The following is an 18,410-nucleotide window of genomic DNA, read 5'->3' as shown; positions in this document are numbered from 1 at the left end:
AGGATCATCCCATCAGACCATGTCATACTCATCACATCATGTCAAAATTTTTACAGGGAAATAACTTTTCTCTGCTCGGTAGATTGCCCTCCCAAGCTCATCCAATCTACCCGGACATCATCACTATCTATATTAGCATTTTTGAACTAAAAAAAAATATATATTGATGATTAGCTATTCCAAACTCATTTTCCAATCAATTAGTGTGTCTTTAACGATACCATGATGGAACTAGTTAGGCCACCAAGAAGGGGCAGTGACGGTGGAACATTAGCCAATGATGGAATGATTAAAATGTGAGAGATAAAAAAAGATTTAATCTTTCTTTTTTTTCCTCAATCAAAAGAAATCTACACGAATTTTAAGACATCAAAATTTCAACGCACACATTCAAAAGGGACATTAGTTCTTTTTTCAAAGAACGAATATTTCTTATTTATTTATATAATTCTTGTAGTTTCTGTGTCATCCCCACCACGAGATTATGGTTCCTTTCTCAAAGTGACTGGTTAAAGACTGCAATGCTTCTTTCTTTTTGCCGGATCAGTTTTGGAAGTGATCTTTTGTTCATCAAAGGGGATACTATGTCGCCCCAAACACTCAAACTCTGCCAAACAAAATAGTTTGTTTTAGCAGGGGTAAATCTGTTACGTGTAAGCTAGAAAGTTTGTCCTTGCACCTAATGTGGTTGTGAACTTTTATTTTGCCACACTGTCCGGTCATTACTTTTTTTGTACCTCACTCTGTGCTTTTCATGTTTTTCCAAGCCAGGCCCATGTAAGTTTTTAGTACATTCTGCAGATTTTGGTGGCTTTCGGTGATGTTTATTTCTTGATTGAGATATGGGTATTTGGGGCGATCAATCTTGAGGTTTGTTCTCTGTGTTTCTTGCTGGGACAAATGGAGCTGCAAATGAGTTTCTTGGTTTCGGAGATTTGTTTGATCCTCTGTGCTATGTTATTTCAAGAATCTACAGGTTAGGGATTCTTCTTATTGTTATAATTAATGGTGTAGTAGATTGATTTGTATTCCTTTGGAATCGGATTGGATTCATGGGTTTCTTGATTTGATTCTTGAGGTGTAGGAACTTTTCTATGATACCACTCCAAAATCACGATGACATTGTAAAAAGAGATTTAGGGAGAATGTTTTCCTTTCTTTAATGCTTACGCTCCAAAAGAGTGTTCGCTCTAATCTTCATCACCTTGTTCGGATTATTGCGTGTATACGGTTTCTATACTACTAGTATTACAGTGTAATAGCATTTCAATGTCTTGGTGAACTGTCTTTCTTCTTTTTCTTGAGCTCTGATATGATTCGAAAACTATGCATGCAGGTTTAAGTTTGCAGTCATCGTCTGTGGCTTCTCTGCTTCATTCCATCAAAGTGAGAGCCCCCAATGCTTCGCATTACGGAGGCAAATGGCGTTTTATGTTGTTGCAAAATGGTGATTTTTCTTCTCTCGTGAATACTAAGCTTAGTTTGCTCATGACTTTAGTTATCTGTGGATCATGCCAAGAATTACTATCAGAATATTTGAAAAACTTGTAGAAAACTCCAATACAAGAAAATTAAGCAAGGCTACTTGAAAAATGTATCTTATTGACTTTCCCATAATCGGTGGTTGGTTGTATTCTAGACCTTGCTCTCTCACCAACATCAGCTCACACCAGCTCAGAGCATAGGGAACGTGGAACTTTTGCTGCGGAGCCTGATCTCAAAACGCCTTCTGCTCAATCACCTGCATACAATCCATCGATCGGATGTATGTTATTAAACATAGTAAATAGATCTTGCAAATTAAATATATTTGCCACTTGTTTTGACAGTTCATTTTTTTTCTGTTTCTAGCCCCCAATAGTCACAAACTAAATAACACCAGCAATGTGCACAAAAATCATCACTTGCGTAAAAAAATACACCACTTTGCTTCCAAACCATATCATCAGCTTCCGCCCGGTCAGTTTTCTGACTACTGAAAACATCTGTTTTTTATTATTCAACTTGCTCAAGTTTTTTGAGAAGCAGAATCTTTCCCTCTCTTGTTTGCAGGACCTAGTATCATCAGCCCTTCTCCATCTCCGTTACCTGCAATAAAGGGGAGTATTTCATCCAGGCAATTGCCTTTGCCAGCCAATCCACAGAATCATCACTTAAATAGTAAGGAGATAATAAATTTCCGCTCATTTTCCAGTTATGTTTTCTTCATTTGGAAGCTGACCTGTATGTACCGCGTAGATGAACTATTAACAATTATCTGTGTCTCCGCTAGAGCCCAGAAGCAGTAGCCCTTCACCTGCAATTTCTCCGATCGCGGAAACAAATGAGAAATCTCTACCGCCAATACTCAGTCTCACCTCACCATCTTCTCAAAATCAATGTATGTCTACTTGGTGCATAGTTTCTATGATATTACCTCCTCATTTCATTACTTTATTTAACAAAAGATCCTTTGGATCAATCATTACAGGGTGTATGTCTGTAACTTGCTCTGAGCCACTTACCTATGCACCTCCCGGAGCACCTTGTGGTTGTGTTTGGCCAATTGAAATCAAACTTCTCTTTAGTATGTCCTTGTATTCATTTTTCCCTCTGGTCTCTGAACTTGCCGTAGAAATTTCTACTGCCATTCCATTAGAGAAAAGTCAAGTTCGAATAGTGGGAGCAGATTCAGTAGACCAACAACTTGAGAAAACCACTGTTCTAATCAAACTGGTTCCTCTGGAACAGAATTTCAAAGCTGAAACGGCCATTTCAATATATACGAGATTCTGGAAGAGAGATATTCCCATCAAAAAGTCTGTTTTTGGCACTTATGAAGTGCTCGATGTTCACTATCCAGGTTACCACTGATGCATGGATTATTGCTGGACGTATCGACAGAACTCTATTCTGTCAAATATTACATGATAAGAAGATTCTTGGTGTTTTAATGAGTGATTTTTTCAGGTCTACCACCATCTCCTCCTTCGCACTCCTTCGCTTCGGCCACAATTGATGGCCAACCTTTTCCGAGCAGCACGAATGACGATGGTCCTGTAAAACCCTTTGGGGTAGACGTAACAAGTCATAGGAAGAAGGAGTCAGGCAAAAGCATAATCGTGATAACCATTCTATCATCTGTGACAGCTTTTGTATTGTTTATAGGCTGTCTGTGGCTGGTTTTATCGAAATGGGAATTCTTCTTTTGTCTACGCAGACGAGATCTTCAAGGGTTAATACCTTTGGACAAAAAAACCTCAGGTACCACATTCTGATAAAACGACAAAGAAAACAATGAATTTAGAGTCTCGTAAAATTCATATTTATTTATCCTATCCTATCAGAGAGGATAGGATAGGATAGAAAAAAAACACCTTAGATAGGCTGCTTAGTAAGGCAATTTTTTTAACTCAAGTACTTCTGTATCCAAACGTGTTTATTATTCAGTTATCAACCATCAGTTGTATATTAAATTAAAAATGGCAGGTGGCAATAGATTGTTGGCAATTAAAAGTGGAATTAGCTCGGCTTCAATGTCCTTCAGTTCTAGCCTTGTGGCGTATACAGGAACTGCTAAGGTTTTTAGCATTGATGACATAGAGAGAGCCACAGATAACTACAACACTTCAAGAATACTAGGAGAAGGTGGTTTTGGACTTGTATATGGTGGGGTTCTTGATGATGGAAGACAGGTGGCAGTGAAAGTTCTCAAGAGAGACGACCAACAAGGAAGCCGTGAATTTTTGGCAGAAGTTGAGATGCTTAGCAGGCTACATCACAGAAACTTGGTAAAATTGATTGGTATATGCCCAGAGGACCATTGTAGATGCCTTGTCTACGAGCTTGTTCCCAATGGAAGCGTTGAATCTCATTTACACGGTCAGTACATTTTTGCCCAATGTGTCACTAAAAGTGTATTTCAGTCCATAATATTCTTGGTGGTGTCTATTTGATGGTATAGGAGTTGATAAGGAGATTGCTCCTCTTGACTGGTGTTCCCGGATGAAAATCGCCTTAGGTACAGCTCGAGGTTTGGCATACTTGCATGAAGATTCAAGTCCTCGTGTGATACATAGAGACTTTAAGTCGAGCAACATCTTGTTGGAAGACGATTATACGCCTAAAGTTTCAGATTTTGGGTTGGCTAGAACAGCAGCGGATGGAGGAGATAAACATTTTTCAACTCGCGTCATGGGAACCTTTGGGTAAGCATCACTTTGCTATGAAATGTCCATCACCATCGTCTATACAAATATAGAACATCTAGGAAACAACAATTGTCTCTGTTTTCCTGTATTGAGTTTGTCTTTCCATGTGTTTTTGCTAAACTATTTAAAAACCTCGTGTTATAATCTAATTCTCACTCAAATTTCTTTTGCAGCTACTTAGCTCCAGAATATGCAATGACAGGCCATCTCCTTGTTAAAAGTGATGTTTATAGCTATGGCGTAGTTCTTCTTGAGCTACTAACGGGGCGAAAACCCGTGGACTTGACGCAGCCACCAGGCCAAGAGAACCTAGTCACTTGGGCTCGTCCACTCCTTGCCATCAAGAACGGGCTAGAAACAATCATCGACCCAACTTTAAAACCAAATGTACCATTAGATAGTGTTTCAAAAGTAGCAGCAATCGCATCAATGTGTGTTCAACCAGAAGTTTCTCACCGTCCCTTTATGGGAGAAGTTGTTCAAGCTTTGAAGCTCGTGTGCAACGACTTTGAAGAAACGAGAGAGCAAATGTCAAGAAGCTGCAGCCAAGAAGATTTTTTAATGGACATAGAAAGTAAACGAAGCAGAACGTCTGCCGAACTCGTGGAAGCTTCAGGCAAATATGATTCCTCTTTAGATGCTAAAATAGCATTATCTGCTGTAGATTTGAAGAGTTCATCGTTGGGATTTGAAGGGCAGGAATCTGAGTCTTTTAGGAGACAGTTCAATTCTGCTCCTTTGGTAATGGGAAGAAAAAAGAAATTCTGGCAGAAACTGAAAGGGATTTCCAGAGGCAGCATGAGTGAGCACGAGTTTTCATCGGAATTCTGATTCATTTCTTGAAAAAAAAATTCTTCAATCTTGTCGTAAATTTCATACATTGTTTATAGTTTGAAATCCCATTTTATTAAAGCTAGAAATGATGAATGGTAATAAATCTCTTCTTTGGACGGAGTGATTTGGATTTGATACCATTTCTTTGTTTAATTTTTTTTGGTCTTGATGAACATAGAATTTTTAAGTGGATTTTAAATCTATTAATCAGAAAAGCTTTGTTTTCTTGAGCCATTTGATTAGTTAAAACTCTAGTAAAACTAAACCAATAAACAAGTCTTTTACTTTAACACTAAAATTTGTTAATGTCTATCAAGTTGATATTTATTACCTATAACTTGGCGTGACTTATTTAAAACCTTTTTTTTTGGACCAACATAATCGAAGTATAATTGAAAAATCCAAATGCAAAATATTTATTATCTCTAGAATTTTATCTTCTCAATGTATGACCAACATGAACGTAGTATGGTTGAGTTTTTGTCATGCCCCGAGATTGAGGTGTATTGACAATGATGTTGAACAATAAAAAAAAATAACAAATCTCGTCGTAGCATAGATCCAAAATCAGTCTATTACATAACAAAAATGACGGTGTTTATATTTCTTATCCATTTAATGTCATTCATTAAGTTCACCCCATCATATTAATATTTCGAATAGACTACACATAATAATCTTGGAACATACCACCTAAAATGATATAGAGCTAAAAACATCAGGACCATCAAACGTTTGGTTTTAAATTTATGTATTAATTATTAATCTCACATCAATCAAATCATTAATTATCATATCACACCAATCAAATCATTAATTAAAAAAATTGCAATATCATCTTTCATATATATATTTTTATTTATATTAATTAATATTAAAAATGAAAATTTTGTATTTTGCTAATTTATTCCAAATTTAATCAACCAAATTAAACATTTTAGTATTTAGTAATTGTTATCCAACCTCTGTCATATCCAATCACATGCATCCAAGTAAACGAGCTATATATAGAACTTCACTTGACCTATTGGTGCAGCTTTGTTCAAATGAGTGAAAAAGTGAAACAACAGCAATTATGAAATCTAATTACAGTCTCTCTTTTCATTATCTATCTAGAAAAGTAGGAACCCTCATTAATTAGTAGGTAGTTGATAGTCTTCTTCGTCTTAAAACCACTGCAATTCTGTGAACTCTTGACAGATGTACCACCAGCTTTTAATGGCTGACAATCAAATCCTTTTCCAAATTAAGACACTTGCTAAACTTGCTTAAGCAATTACAGGAGTAAATATGGTTAAGTCCGTTTACCAAATTATTTATTTTAAATGATGGTAAGAAATAGGAAAAGGAATAAAAGAAATTTCAAGTAGAAATCAAAAGAAGGAAACTTCATTTGAGAAAAGATAACCACAGTAGATTCATGCATAACAGTATCGGGAGAGAACTGATTCTTCAAGTTTCAAGATACAACATAATAGATATCCATGATTTCTACATCCTCAAATGCAAGCCTGCGTCTCTACATTTAATTGCTAGCTAACTAAAGGATGGAAAAGAATAAAATTTTCCCTATAATAATAAAAACAAATTGAAGCTCTTTTACTTGTAAATGGTGCTACTACTTAAACTCCAGCTGCTCTGCCTAATCTCTCTCTCAGTATCTTCACTCCCATGTACCTGCATGTTTATATTTTACATTTTCAAAATTTAATCAGAATTCTGTTGATCCAAAACTTTAAAAGAATGTTTCTTTTTTATGTTGATTGTTTAGCATATAGGAAATTCTTGAGTTGTAACCTTACCGGCCCATCATCATAACCGTGGCTTGAGGATTAGTCCCTGGGGAATCATAGAACGTTGAACCATCAATAACACGGAGCCCGTGGACTCCAAGAACTCTATAGTCAGGGCTCACCACTTTGCCCACTTGGCACCCTCCATGATAATGCCAAATTGTAATCACCGTGTCTTTACAAAACTGTTCCAATGATGATGTGTTGTTGGTATGCTTCGGTATAAGATTCACATTGGCTTCAACACTCATATTTAGCAACTTCTTCATTGTTTCCTTGTCATACTGTGTGTAGTTGGTGAAGCGTTTCGATCTAAGAATCTTTTCCACGAGTCTTATTCCTGCTACACATTTTGCTAGATCATCTGGATGACTAAAGTAATTGAAGGTGATTGATGGGTTGTCCTCAATATTCGTGTTTTTTAAGCTTATGTGGCCAGTTGACAGTGGCTTGGCAATCTTTTCGAGGATGAAGCCTCCCTGAAAAACTTCATACGGCAGGTCTCTTTTTCTCTCTCGGAAGGCTTGAATTGCTTCGTGTGTTCTTTGCTTTGGAGGAATTGTTGATAGCTGACCTATCTGGTAACATCACAGAAGTTTCAAACTTTATTTGATTTAAGGAAAATATTCAATATATAAATATTAGTATAATGTAAAGAAATAAAAAGAAGAATGAAGTTCCATTTTTTTTATAAGTTTCTTTACCCACCTCAGCTGAAGCAATTCCATGATTCCGGTGAATACTCTCAGTAGACTGTCCAAAACCACAGCTAGCTTCAATATACACTCCCAACTTTGTAATACCAACAGTTTCGATGAGGGACATCTTTACAGGCTTATTACTCGGAACAAAAATAGTGTTGAGAGGGTTATCAGACATGCCCTTTCCCACAAATTCATTATCTAGCACTACAGGAATGTTGAATTTGTCAAGTTCATGCTTAGGGCCAATGCCACTAAGCATCAGCAGTTGAGGGCTCCCAATTGCACCAGAGGAAACAATGACTTCGCTCTGAGCCCTTTTTGAGATAATCGCTCGGTGTATTTTCCCCTTTTCATCTTTGAATGTAACTCCAACTGCTCTTGGCCTTTTTCCTGTTTCAAAAAACTATTAGATTACCATAACATCATCACGTATTGATCATAAATTTGTTATTATAGCATACGGGGACCTATCGTACAACTCGTATTTACCATTCCATGGCATTTCCCAGAGTCCCTAGCTGATAATAAATTCCTATATGTTTTGGCCGTTGTGAACTCAATTAAGTTTTTCTTTCGGGACCTACCTGTTGTATCAAACTCAATTTTCTGAACTGTAGCATGTACCAAAACACGGAGATTTTCAGGATTAGCGGAGGCAAGAAGCTCGGCAGCAGTGTGGCGGCGGCCAAATCTGTCAAAGATGGTTCCACCAACTTTGGTACCATATAAATGGTCGTAGGTGAATCCATTGAAAGGAGAAATCCCAACTTCTACCAAGCTATCCCTTATTGCTCTCTGCCAGGACCTAAACGGCGGCCGATGAACAATTTGCTTCTCAATCCAAGGAAATGACTCGTTCACCAATTCAGCATCCCAGCCTACTCTCTTAACGTATCTGCAAAATCACAAAATTCAAGAATCAACACCATGCCAATTCAGTCACTAGAAATGAACCACAAAATGTTAACTGGAACTGTTCCATTTGCTCATGTTCAGTAATGCACAATACTGGTTACAATTTAAGATTCTCGAATGGTAATCCATATAAATCTAACTCTGCGGAAAAAATAACAGTAATGAATATCGGTTCAAGACATGATTACATATCTTGTAAATTCATAGTATAAAAGCCGTTCCCATTCTGTGCCTGATATAAGATATCAAATCAATGCCAATGGTTGTTACAAACTTCAGTTTCTAGTGTTTTTGAGTATTTACAAATACAAATATATTTTTCTCTATGTAAAATATAGCATAACTGTGAAAAAGATACTGGCGACAGCAAATTTTTCAGTCTACCGTGCAAACCTTGAATACGCAACCATCCCTACCAAACTATTGTGGACATTTATGCTCACTGTACGTCTGTACCTCTTTAGTGGTTACCAATAATCAAGAATTTTAGTTGCAACATTAACCATTTTCCTAACTAGATTGCTACATTAGTTCGATAAAAGGTTCAAAATCATGCCTGATTAAATTAAAAATACTGATTGACTGCCAAGTTGAAAAACCAACAATGAAGGGAACAACGATCAAATTCGTTCATGTTAAAGTTTTGTGTACAGATGTAAACTCTGAAAAATGAATTCGTTCACATGGATCATTTGCTTCACAATAAATGCAATCAAATAGAAAAACCTCCAATTACCAAACGACACATAGAACATCGTCATAAAACCGACGACACCATCAAAAGCAGGAAAAAGAAAAGATAAATAAATGAGATTAAAAGCTGGGAGGTTGTACCTTGAGCTTGCCCGGGAGTAAAATCCAGCATTGATGCAAGTGCCTCCGCCCAAAACCCGAGCCCTAGAATTAAAAACCCCATCGGTCGAAATAAACATCTGGGAGGCGGAAGTCGACGAAATGTCGGCCAGAGTAATGTGGAAATTCTGCAAGAACGAAACATTAGAATTCGCAAACGGGGTTCCCCCTCTTTCCAGCAGCAAAACGCTGTAGTTTTGTGACAGGGTGGCAGCGAGGGGGCAGCCAGCCGTGCCGCCACCAACGATGATGTAGTCGAAGGCGCTGTCTTCGCCCTGGACGTGCCGATTGGTTGAAGGAGGCGACGGAGATGAGAATGAGCTCGCGGGTGCTATGAACGGGTAACGGTATTGCGCCGGATGTTCATATTCAACACCTGAAAATTGAAATAACGACTTCACCATTTAAAGAGGGAAAAGGCAAATCACTTAAAATCGCATTTTCAAAAAATTACAAGAACTTAAAATCGCAATTTCAACATTCATTAAAAGTTAAGCCCCAAATGTTAAAGGGAATGTGACCAAATGCATCAAATAAATTTGAGTCTTTTTCTTCAATATGAAGGATTCATAAACAATGCACATTTTTACTACAAGTTTGGATCATAACCTACTAATTCATAATTAGGTGGAATTCAATAATTAAGATTATGAAATGATCAAAGTGGGCAAAAAAAAAACATCTAATCTTGGCCAAGCAAATTTCAAAAATTGGATTCACATGTCCAACTCCCAAAGCTAAGCAGATGATACCAAAAGCCAAGAAAAGCAAGAAGTAGATAAAAACCACTCAAATCCACCAAAGTCTCCCCTTTCATTAAATTACACCAAAAAAAAAATCTTGCATACAATTTTCCTAAAAACATGAACTTCAACCACCCTAATAAGTTTGTGTATCGAATCCCATATCTTCAACGAGCTAAGCTAGAATATTTACAATCTTTCTTGCAAAAACGAAAGCATACATATACATATATATATGTATATGTATGTATGTATACATGCATACATCAAGAACACAGAGAGAGACAGAGAGAGAGAGAGTGAGAAAGAGAGAGAGAGAGAGACGAGGGTTTGGTGTAGAAACCTTGACAGAAAGTGAGAAGAACGGTGAGGAAGAAGAATAGAAGAGCAGCACAATAAACACCAAGACCACCACCAAGAAAAGCCATTGGGGGGATTCTAAGGAGGCTGCAACACCCAAAAAAAATATAATAAAATTAAAAAAAGCAGCTGCTTCCCCCCCAAATTACACCTCCATTTCTATGTGTCCTTCTCTGGTTGGCCTTCTTTCTCTGTCCAATATGAATATATATATATATATATGTCTGTCAAAATATATATATATATATATGAACTGAGATACAAAGAAATAAAGGCCCTTTTAATTAATTTGATTTGATTAATGCAATGCGTGCATGCATGCAGGGGGAGAACAATAATTTATGATGATTAATTACCTAAATAATTATGCACAGGATTTGATAAGAATCATTAAGAATGTGGTTGGATTCTAAATTTTAGTGGAGGAAACAAGTGATGAATTATTATGAGATTTAAAATTTTTGCTATTTTTTCGTAATATAAAGCGCATTTAATGTAACAGATATCCCCACTGTGGAAATTGGCATTTAATGGGAAAATGAATGGCACAGTTGGAAAGATCATAATTGCCTGAAGCGGCATTCAGATTTTTTTAATAAAAAAATTAGGAAAAAAGAAAAAGATTTGAGTTTTTATCGTTATCACTAACTATAATTTTTTATCGAGTAAAAAACGTTTGATGCTACGTATATATTAATTACATAACAATTAGATCATAATGTTTTGAATATAGTTTTTATAGTTATGTCCAAGAAATATTGATTTTGAGCTAAGTAATCTTTATAAATTAACAAAGGGTTGAAAAGTAATCATTATTATTAAAATAAAAATTTACGTACATTTTTATAGAATAATGAATATAATATTTTATTTTTTTTCCGCTGCTTATTCGTTGCACCGTTGGAAAAAGTGCGCGTTATGAATAACATATATCTTAGAAGACAAAAAATTTAAGATACATCTTATTTTAATAATGTTTATATGAAATAGTAGACATTTAGGGCAAGAGTATGTGTTTTACTTGAAACTCTTATTATATCTATATATATATATGTCATATCGAGCACCTATCGTTTTACTAAAAGTTATAGTTAGTGTTAATGGTGCAACTAAAATCTTTTAAATTTTAAAATAACTCAAGCGTCACGTTTCGATTGTTATAACTAGCAATGACAATTACGCATTCAACAATCTCTCTCCCAGTAATTGTACTTTTTGCAATCAATTATAATCGAACTCGTGACTTTAACTCTGATAACAATTGTAGGACTGAACACTTGTTGTTTTTTCCGAAAGATATAGCTGGTGGTAACAATACAATTCAAATATTTTTAACCGTACAGCAACTCAACCACCATGTATCGATTGCCATAATCAGTAATGCCAATTATATATCAGTATATACATATATATATATAACTTGATAGTTCCACCCACCATTCACCAACGACCACACACATCAAGGATTATTAGGCTGATAAATTTGAGTGTGGGCCATTTGCATTATTTGCTAACCGTATACTTTCATCAAAGTAATTGTTCTTTTTAATTTTTTTCATATTAAGGTAGTAAGGACTGTCTTAATTGCTTTCATCGCCATATGCACATTTATACATAGAAATATTTATTTATTTTTATATCTTAGAATTGGGTTTTTTTTAAAATAAAATAAAATTTGAAAGTACAAATACTTTTTTTACAAGAAAATATGGCGTGACGAGTTACAATTTTTAAGTATATATTTAATTGAATAAATGTTAATGATTTTTAGCTTATTATTCCTAGACTTGGAGCAAAGTTTTTATAGTAAATAAAGTTGATAAATATATTTTTTTTATAAAAAAAAATTAAGAATTAAAACATGGGTTGGATGTACATTAATTAATGTGTGCCCCTAACTCAGACCTGTCGCATTTAATCTACACAGACAATTGCACATGAAAATATGCTATCTACCCAGCTGGAAAATATAATTTTTGTGTGCTTTTTAATTTTTGCATCAAGATTTAATATTTTTACTCTAAAAATTTACTCGATTATTTAATTTTGAGTATAGATTGACTGGATTCCGGCCAATTTCCGATGAAATTTAACTAAAGTGTCTATTTTTATCGTTTATCGGAAAAATGACACATAATTTTAATTAAAAACTAGGCATGTTTTGAATATCATATTTCAGAAGTAAAAATTTTGTTTCGTCCATACATTTTATTAGAAATTATATTAGATAGATTATATAATGCTAAAATATCTAAATGTTTTAAAGTGATAGTGAATTTGTTGGGTTTTAAGTTTTACCTAATCTTAATTGTATTTGTTTCAAACTTTTCAAACACTATAATGTATGATAATTAAATCTCTCCAAGACGATAATATCGCGAGTGTACGAGTAATGCAGTGTAACAAGTATGACTATCGTGTCACAGAGATCGATATATAAAAATTTATCACAATCATAATTCTTTAGTTAACTAAAATTATTAGAGAATTAATTAGTAAAATAGATTAATATTGAAATAAAAGGAAAAACAAACATAATATAAAATCTATTAATATTTTTCTTTAATGTAGATCCATAAAAAGAAAAAAAAAATAGACTAGATACCATAAGGTTGAAAATTTTAGTTTATGTTCAATACAATGCCAAGATCATCGATCAACAAGAGGAGAAGACAAGTGTGGATGTGCAACTTGCTACTGAAGCAACTATCGCTCAAAGATGGATTGTTGATGGTGGAGACGAAGATGTTGAGACAAATGTTGAAGATAAAAGGTCACTTCACGAAGAATAATTTGCATTGGATGAAAAAGAAGAAGATGTCATGGATTTTGTGTTTGAATCCGATACAGAAGATGTACTGAAAGAGAAATATGAACATGAACAAGAATAATTAAATGTTTAAGCTTAATATCTATATATTATGTTGGAAAGATGTTAAAGTTTCACAATATAAAGGTTGTAGTAAACTTAAAAAGATGGTTGACTGATATATAAAATTTTATTAATAACATAACAGTTAGACAAAAATTATTTTTTATGTTGGTATCATGCTTACCCTCTATCGTTTTTTAGAACCTTGCTAAATTAGACAAGTGCAAAAATAGTCTGGCTTGACAAGTGATAAATATTTATTTAATATAAGCGAAATTTAAAAAAACGGCAAGATATGCAAGCAAGCAATTAAAAAAAGTGCATAAGATAAAGAAGAATTTATATATGTTCGGAGAAGAATAATCTTATGTTACCCCTTCTTCCACATAAGAAAGAATCTACCAGAAAATTTTGGTTTTACAACAATTTTTAACAACTCACTTTGATCAGGACTTATCACCATGTTAAATTGAAACTCTTAGTGATCACGCAAGATCTTCAGGCTATTTAAGGAACTTAAACCAATACAAACACCAACGTTTAGCTTTGAAAGCTTGAATTGATAGGGTAGCACAAAATGCTCATTAGAAGATCCGATGTAGTCTGGTAAACATGTGCCAAGTTGGGCAGCTTGAAGTTGAAAGAATAATCATGATCAAGATCTTATAATGCAGATTGAAAATATATAATGTTCTCTCTTTGTTATTGTTACTTTTGTTTTCTCATGTTTCTTCACTTTTGAAATGTATGTTTATATTTAAAAGGCTTCAATAGTCGAAAATTTTCCGACGATCTTCTGTACTAACTCCCTATAGAATGGTATTGTCAACTTCTCTTCTCCGGACACTACATTAAATGTTCATTTAATGTTTCTTTGCTTTTTACAGCTTTGGCTCTTAGCTTATCCGATCGAATCTTTGATATTTTTGGAAACATTTTGTCATTTAGGAGTTAACATGATGCTATAATTGTCACTTTATCTGATATTCATTTAACGACTTTATATGAAGTTTTCATCTTGAACTATTAATATCTGACCAGTTGAAGTTGAACGGTCGGACATCAATTGTATCTAAGATGTTCCGGTTTAAAATATATACAAGTGATGATCTTCTGCCTACAACTTGAGTTTGATACTATGTTGAGAGATCTAAGTTGATCCCAATAGTCGGAAGTCCGGAAAATACAAAGAAACAGTAGCTGGAATCCTGAAACTATTTGATATTGTTATTTGTCACTATCATATCAAAACTTATGATATAATATTTCTTAATTTGCATAAGATTTCGTCTGTTATTGTGTACCAAATTGTTATTTAGAACATTACAAAATTGTGTACCAAATTGTTATTCAACCAATACTTCACACATATCAAATTATTTTTTACTCAAATATTAATCAAATTGACCTTTCATTATCACAAGATTAGTGATTTGTTTGGAATAAAGAAATTATTGGATTTCTTGATACGTTGATGAATGATGTAATAGGATTTTAGGCTTAAATACAAAGTGGTATCTATACTATTATATTAAGTACGAGGCCTTAATAATAAACGCTCTATGAGGACACCAACTTTCTTTTCTGTTTTATCCTTTTTAATTTTTTATATTTACAATTTACTATTTTATTATAGTTGAGCCCCTAATAATAACCGCTCTATGAGGACACCAACTTTCTTTTTTATTTTACCATTTCTCATTTTTTATATTATATTTTTTCTTAACAAATAATATTATATTCACCGTCATAAGAAAACTGCTCACGTGAAAAATAATATTATTTCTTCTCCAAACTAGCCACCGTGAAAAATAAACTCTCTTCTTTATGTTGTGAAGTCATTATGTTGTAATATCATGAATATTTAATATATTAGCTACATGTATTCAGGACACACGCAACGCGTGTGCCACGATTACTAGTATACATTATGTGTTACAAATATATTCTTGTATCAAGAGTGAGCATAGGTGAGTTACAATACATAGAGGTATATATAAAAGAAGAGAAAAGAATGGGAGAAAATGTGGGTATATGAATGTAATTCTTCAAAACTAGAATAAAAATTCATGGATATAAAATCATACACAAACATAGATGGATATACCAAACATCAGTTGTGGATGTCTTGTCGATTGTCGAAGATATCTCAATCTAATCAAAAGGGTAGGCTTTGTTGATACTTGATACTCCATTTTTGGAAGAACACCATGAATCAAGGAACCGGAATACATGGTACACCATGACGTAAACAGTTAGTGGAATGGATTTACTTCACAAAGACTTCTTTTCATGGCATCCCTTCATGTTTTTGACAGTTTTTAAACAACAGACTCCATTTTCTCTCATATAGGAACTGATTTCCATCAAATTCTTGTTGTTTGGATATTGGAATACTACAAAAACAATATACATGTTGCACAATATATCGAACGATAAAGTACAGTAAACTTTCGTAAAAACCAATGAACTAAATAGTGAAGAAAACACAGTAGAGCAAAGCTTAAAGTAAATCAAACTCGAGGCTTGTACGAAGTACATTGTCCTTAAAACAGATTCGTCCCCTCATGTATGTGCTTCGAGGATTTTCTTGGACGTCTGTTTCTCAGGATACAACGGAGCAACCAGCAGTGACTTAACACGAGGTACTACAACGACGAACTGAAAACGTACATTTACTTTATCACCGAAATTTAACGGAAACCAAATGGAAAGCTAACAATATGAAATGCAAGAGAATGCTTGAAAGAGATAAGATTTTCATATATTTGAAACGAAGAAATGACCAAACTATTTATAAGCTCCAAAATTCACACCAAGAGTCATGCAAGATTTATTAACTCGATTAATCTTCTCATTAACTCAAGAATATGAAGAGTCAAAAATCTTCAATTAACTCAAAAATATAGAAAGTCAAAATACATTTCTACAATTATGAGTCACAATTAACTCAAGATTGTGGAGAGCAAAAAGAAATCCTCACATTCACGAGACATTATTTTTATTCAAATTACAAATTTGATTTAAATTTCCAACAATACAAACATTGAATCTTCAAGTTTGAACGAAGGTATTCAGGATTGTTTTCAAGCGTCAACTTCACAAACAATATTATCATTAATCCATTTTATCCCGGAGGAAAATTTGATAGCTTCTTAACGAAATCCATTATAAGATTAGTTTTCAACAGCAGTTTTCTGGTAAGAAGTCGTGTATGGAAGAAGATGCAACACCAACTCAAGTTGCCTTAATATAGACATATGAGCTGCAAAAAAAAAAATCGACAAAACTAGTAATATAAATTTTATCCTCAAAATATCATAAATCTTCTCACGTTGATTCTTGTTCGATGGCGAGGATGTTGTTTGTTGTGCCATTAAAACATAGGATGTGACAAATAGCAGAAACGGTTGAGCAAGACCAGACCATAATTATGGACTTGAAAAAGAAAAGTACGTACAAATATTTTCCACGTTAGCTAGAATGTTAAGCTTTCAATTTCAAAATATTTCCTAACATCAGACAGATACGTATGTCATTATCAAGTAAAAAGAAAATACAATATCCTCTCCCAAGAAAATTTTCAGACTTTGAATTCAATTCTCATCCAAATATGGTCCATTGATTCATCGAATTTTTGTTCATTTCTGCCTACTTAAGGGCTCAAGTTGTTGCTTTTTTTTTTCTTAAGCATGCATGTATGTGAAATATAATCGAAAACAAAATATAAATACACTACGACGTAGTGTTTGGTGTAATCCATCGTTAATTGTTCGACTCACGTTCAATTTATAGATCAAATATCATATAGTTTATCACACTACATAAATCATATGCTATACGTACACGCCATTCGATTAATTATCTCAATGTCATGTACCAAACAGTAGTTCGAAACGACGCACCTTGAGATCAAATCGGGAGAAGTATCCGCCACAATTTTTGTATATTTTCTCAAAGTATATGCTACCCTTAATTACACTTCTCCTATGGCTAAACAAGAAGGGAATTCATTAATCTTTTGAATCATCCAACTGTTTTCTTTGTCTTTTGATAATTGAAGAAGAAATTAATCAAAGGCATTAATTTCATAATAATTATAGACCCTTAAATTATAAGGTTATTTACATTTATTTACAATAATGTTATTCGATATAGATATTAATGGTATAGTAGCTAGGGTGTCCCATGCATGAAACCACCTAACAAAATTTAATTTCAATGAAATCAAATTTGTCTTATAATGAATAAATATTGATACTATTTCAACCGAATCCTCGATCAATTTGTGCAATTAATCTTCCTCTACTACTCTCTACTTGTGTACTTTTTGTAATATTTCCCATTTCTGTGAAATGAAATCAATGTGTAGCTACCTAGCTAGGCTGGAAATACAGTTGCTTGAGGCTTTGGTGGAGGAGAATCATCCTTTATGGAACCGTACAGGATAGCGTCAGTATTTGAGGGTCTTTTTTGTTTTTGATAGGACGAAGATTCCTCGACAAAATGACGGCCAACCGACGAGTTAGTCTATGTTTTAGATAGATTAAAGTGTGAAGTGTTTGCAATTTGAGGAAAGAGTCTTTCTCTTAACCAGAGTTCATAGAGTGTTGATTTGCCCTACTAGGATATTAGGTGTAATAATTATCTCTGTTCGGTAGAGCGATCAAACCGTGGTGTTTGAGCTGCCGTGCGGTTTAAAAGATTTGAGAGGAAAGAGTCTTTCTCTTAACCAGAGTTCATAGAGTGTTGATTTGTCGTACTAGCATATTGGGTGCAATAATTATCTCTGTTTGATAGAGCAATCGAACTGTATTGGTTGAGCTGCCGTGCGGTTTAAAAGATTTGAGTTGCACCATTACTACTAGGTATAGCTTTTGATAAAACGGTAAGCACTCGATCTTACATAAGAGTTTCAGTGGGCAAGTGTAACTCTTGCTGAAATGGGTTTGTGTAAGTGTGTATCGATCAAAGTTTTATGGCTATACCTTTTGAAAATAGAAGAAGTGGAGACAAATAAGGGTTTTGTCTTTCGATCAAAGTTTAATTATGTGTTGTGGATTGTTTCCACACTTTTCAGCAGTCTGCTGCACTTATAACATAACCAGACCAGCTTCTGACTCCTTAAAATGTCTGAAGCACACTTT

At 34.2% G+C, this 18,410-nt stretch overlaps 2 protein-coding genes across 6 annotated transcripts; one reads left to right on the top strand and one right to left on the bottom strand.

The window, feature by feature from the left end:
- The first annotated feature begins 406 nt into the window (after positions 1–406).
- LOC140841164 (receptor-like serine/threonine-protein kinase ALE2) lies at positions 407–5,177 on the top strand. Of its 5 annotated transcripts, none has more exons than XM_073208391.1 (12): positions 407–638; positions 802–976; positions 1,337–1,447; positions 1,640–1,765; positions 1,852–1,959; positions 2,053–2,160; positions 2,273–2,380; positions 2,471–2,842; positions 2,950–3,243; positions 3,469–3,861; positions 3,944–4,187; positions 4,364–5,177. In XM_073208391.1, exons 2-12 carry the CDS (start codon positions 901–903, stop codon positions 5,019–5,021), a joined length of 2,598 nt encoding a protein of 865 aa, XP_073064492.1. In that variant the 5' UTR covers positions 407–638; positions 802–900; the 3' UTR covers positions 5,022–5,177. The 5 variants fall into 5 exon arrangements, with proteins under 5 accessions (XP_073064492.1, XP_073064493.1, XP_073064491.1 ...); XM_073208392.1 differs by having other exon boundaries at positions 772–976; XM_073208390.1 differs by having other exon boundaries at positions 407–653.
- A 1,207-nt stretch (positions 5,178–6,384) lies between these two features.
- On the bottom strand, positions 6,385–10,602 carry LOC140841163 (protein HOTHEAD-like). The gene is made up of 6 exons (XM_073208387.1): positions 10,375–10,602; positions 9,271–9,664; positions 8,106–8,416; positions 7,526–7,911; positions 6,827–7,395; positions 6,385–6,701 (listed from the first exon to the last, which is right to left on the bottom strand). Exons 1-6 carry the CDS (start codon positions 10,457–10,459, stop codon positions 6,647–6,649), a joined length of 1,800 nt encoding a protein of 599 aa, XP_073064488.1. The 5' UTR covers positions 10,460–10,602; the 3' UTR covers positions 6,385–6,646.
- Positions 10,603–18,410: the final 7,808 nt, after the last annotated feature.

This window comes from Primulina eburnea, chromosome 9 (assembly GCF_022965805.1).
Source record: "Primulina eburnea isolate SZY01 chromosome 9, ASM2296580v1, whole genome shotgun sequence".
NCBI lineage: Eukaryota > Viridiplantae > Streptophyta > Magnoliopsida > Lamiales > Gesneriaceae > Primulina > Primulina eburnea.
This window is presented reverse-complemented; position numbering and strand designations above follow the sequence as displayed.

Bases quoted from the DNA above. Each gene is read 5' to 3' on its own strand.
- LOC140841164 (XM_073208391.1), top strand. From the start codon at position 901: ATGGAGCTGCAAATGAGTTTCTTGGTTTCGGAGATTTGTTTGATCCTC. The intron at 1,448-1,639 runs GTGATTTTTCTT...GTTGTATTCTAG, and splicing joins TTTTATGTTGTTGCAAAATG to ACCTTGCTCTCTCACCAACA. The intron at 1,766-1,851 runs GTATGTTATTAA...TTCTGTTTCTAG, and splicing joins ATACAATCCATCGATCGGAT to CCCCCAATAGTCACAAACTA.
- LOC140841163 (XM_073208387.1), bottom strand. From the start codon at position 10,459: ATGGCTTTTCTTGGTGGTGGTCTTGGTGTTTATTGTGCTGCTCTTCTA. The intron at 7,912-8,105 runs GTAGGTCCCGAA...TTTTTGAAACAG, and splicing joins AATTGAGTTTGATACAACAG to GAAAAAGGCCAAGAGCAGTT. The intron at 7,396-7,525 runs GTGGGTAAAGAA...TGATGTTACCAG, and splicing joins ATGGAATTGCTTCAGCTGAG to ATAGGTCAGCTATCAACAAT.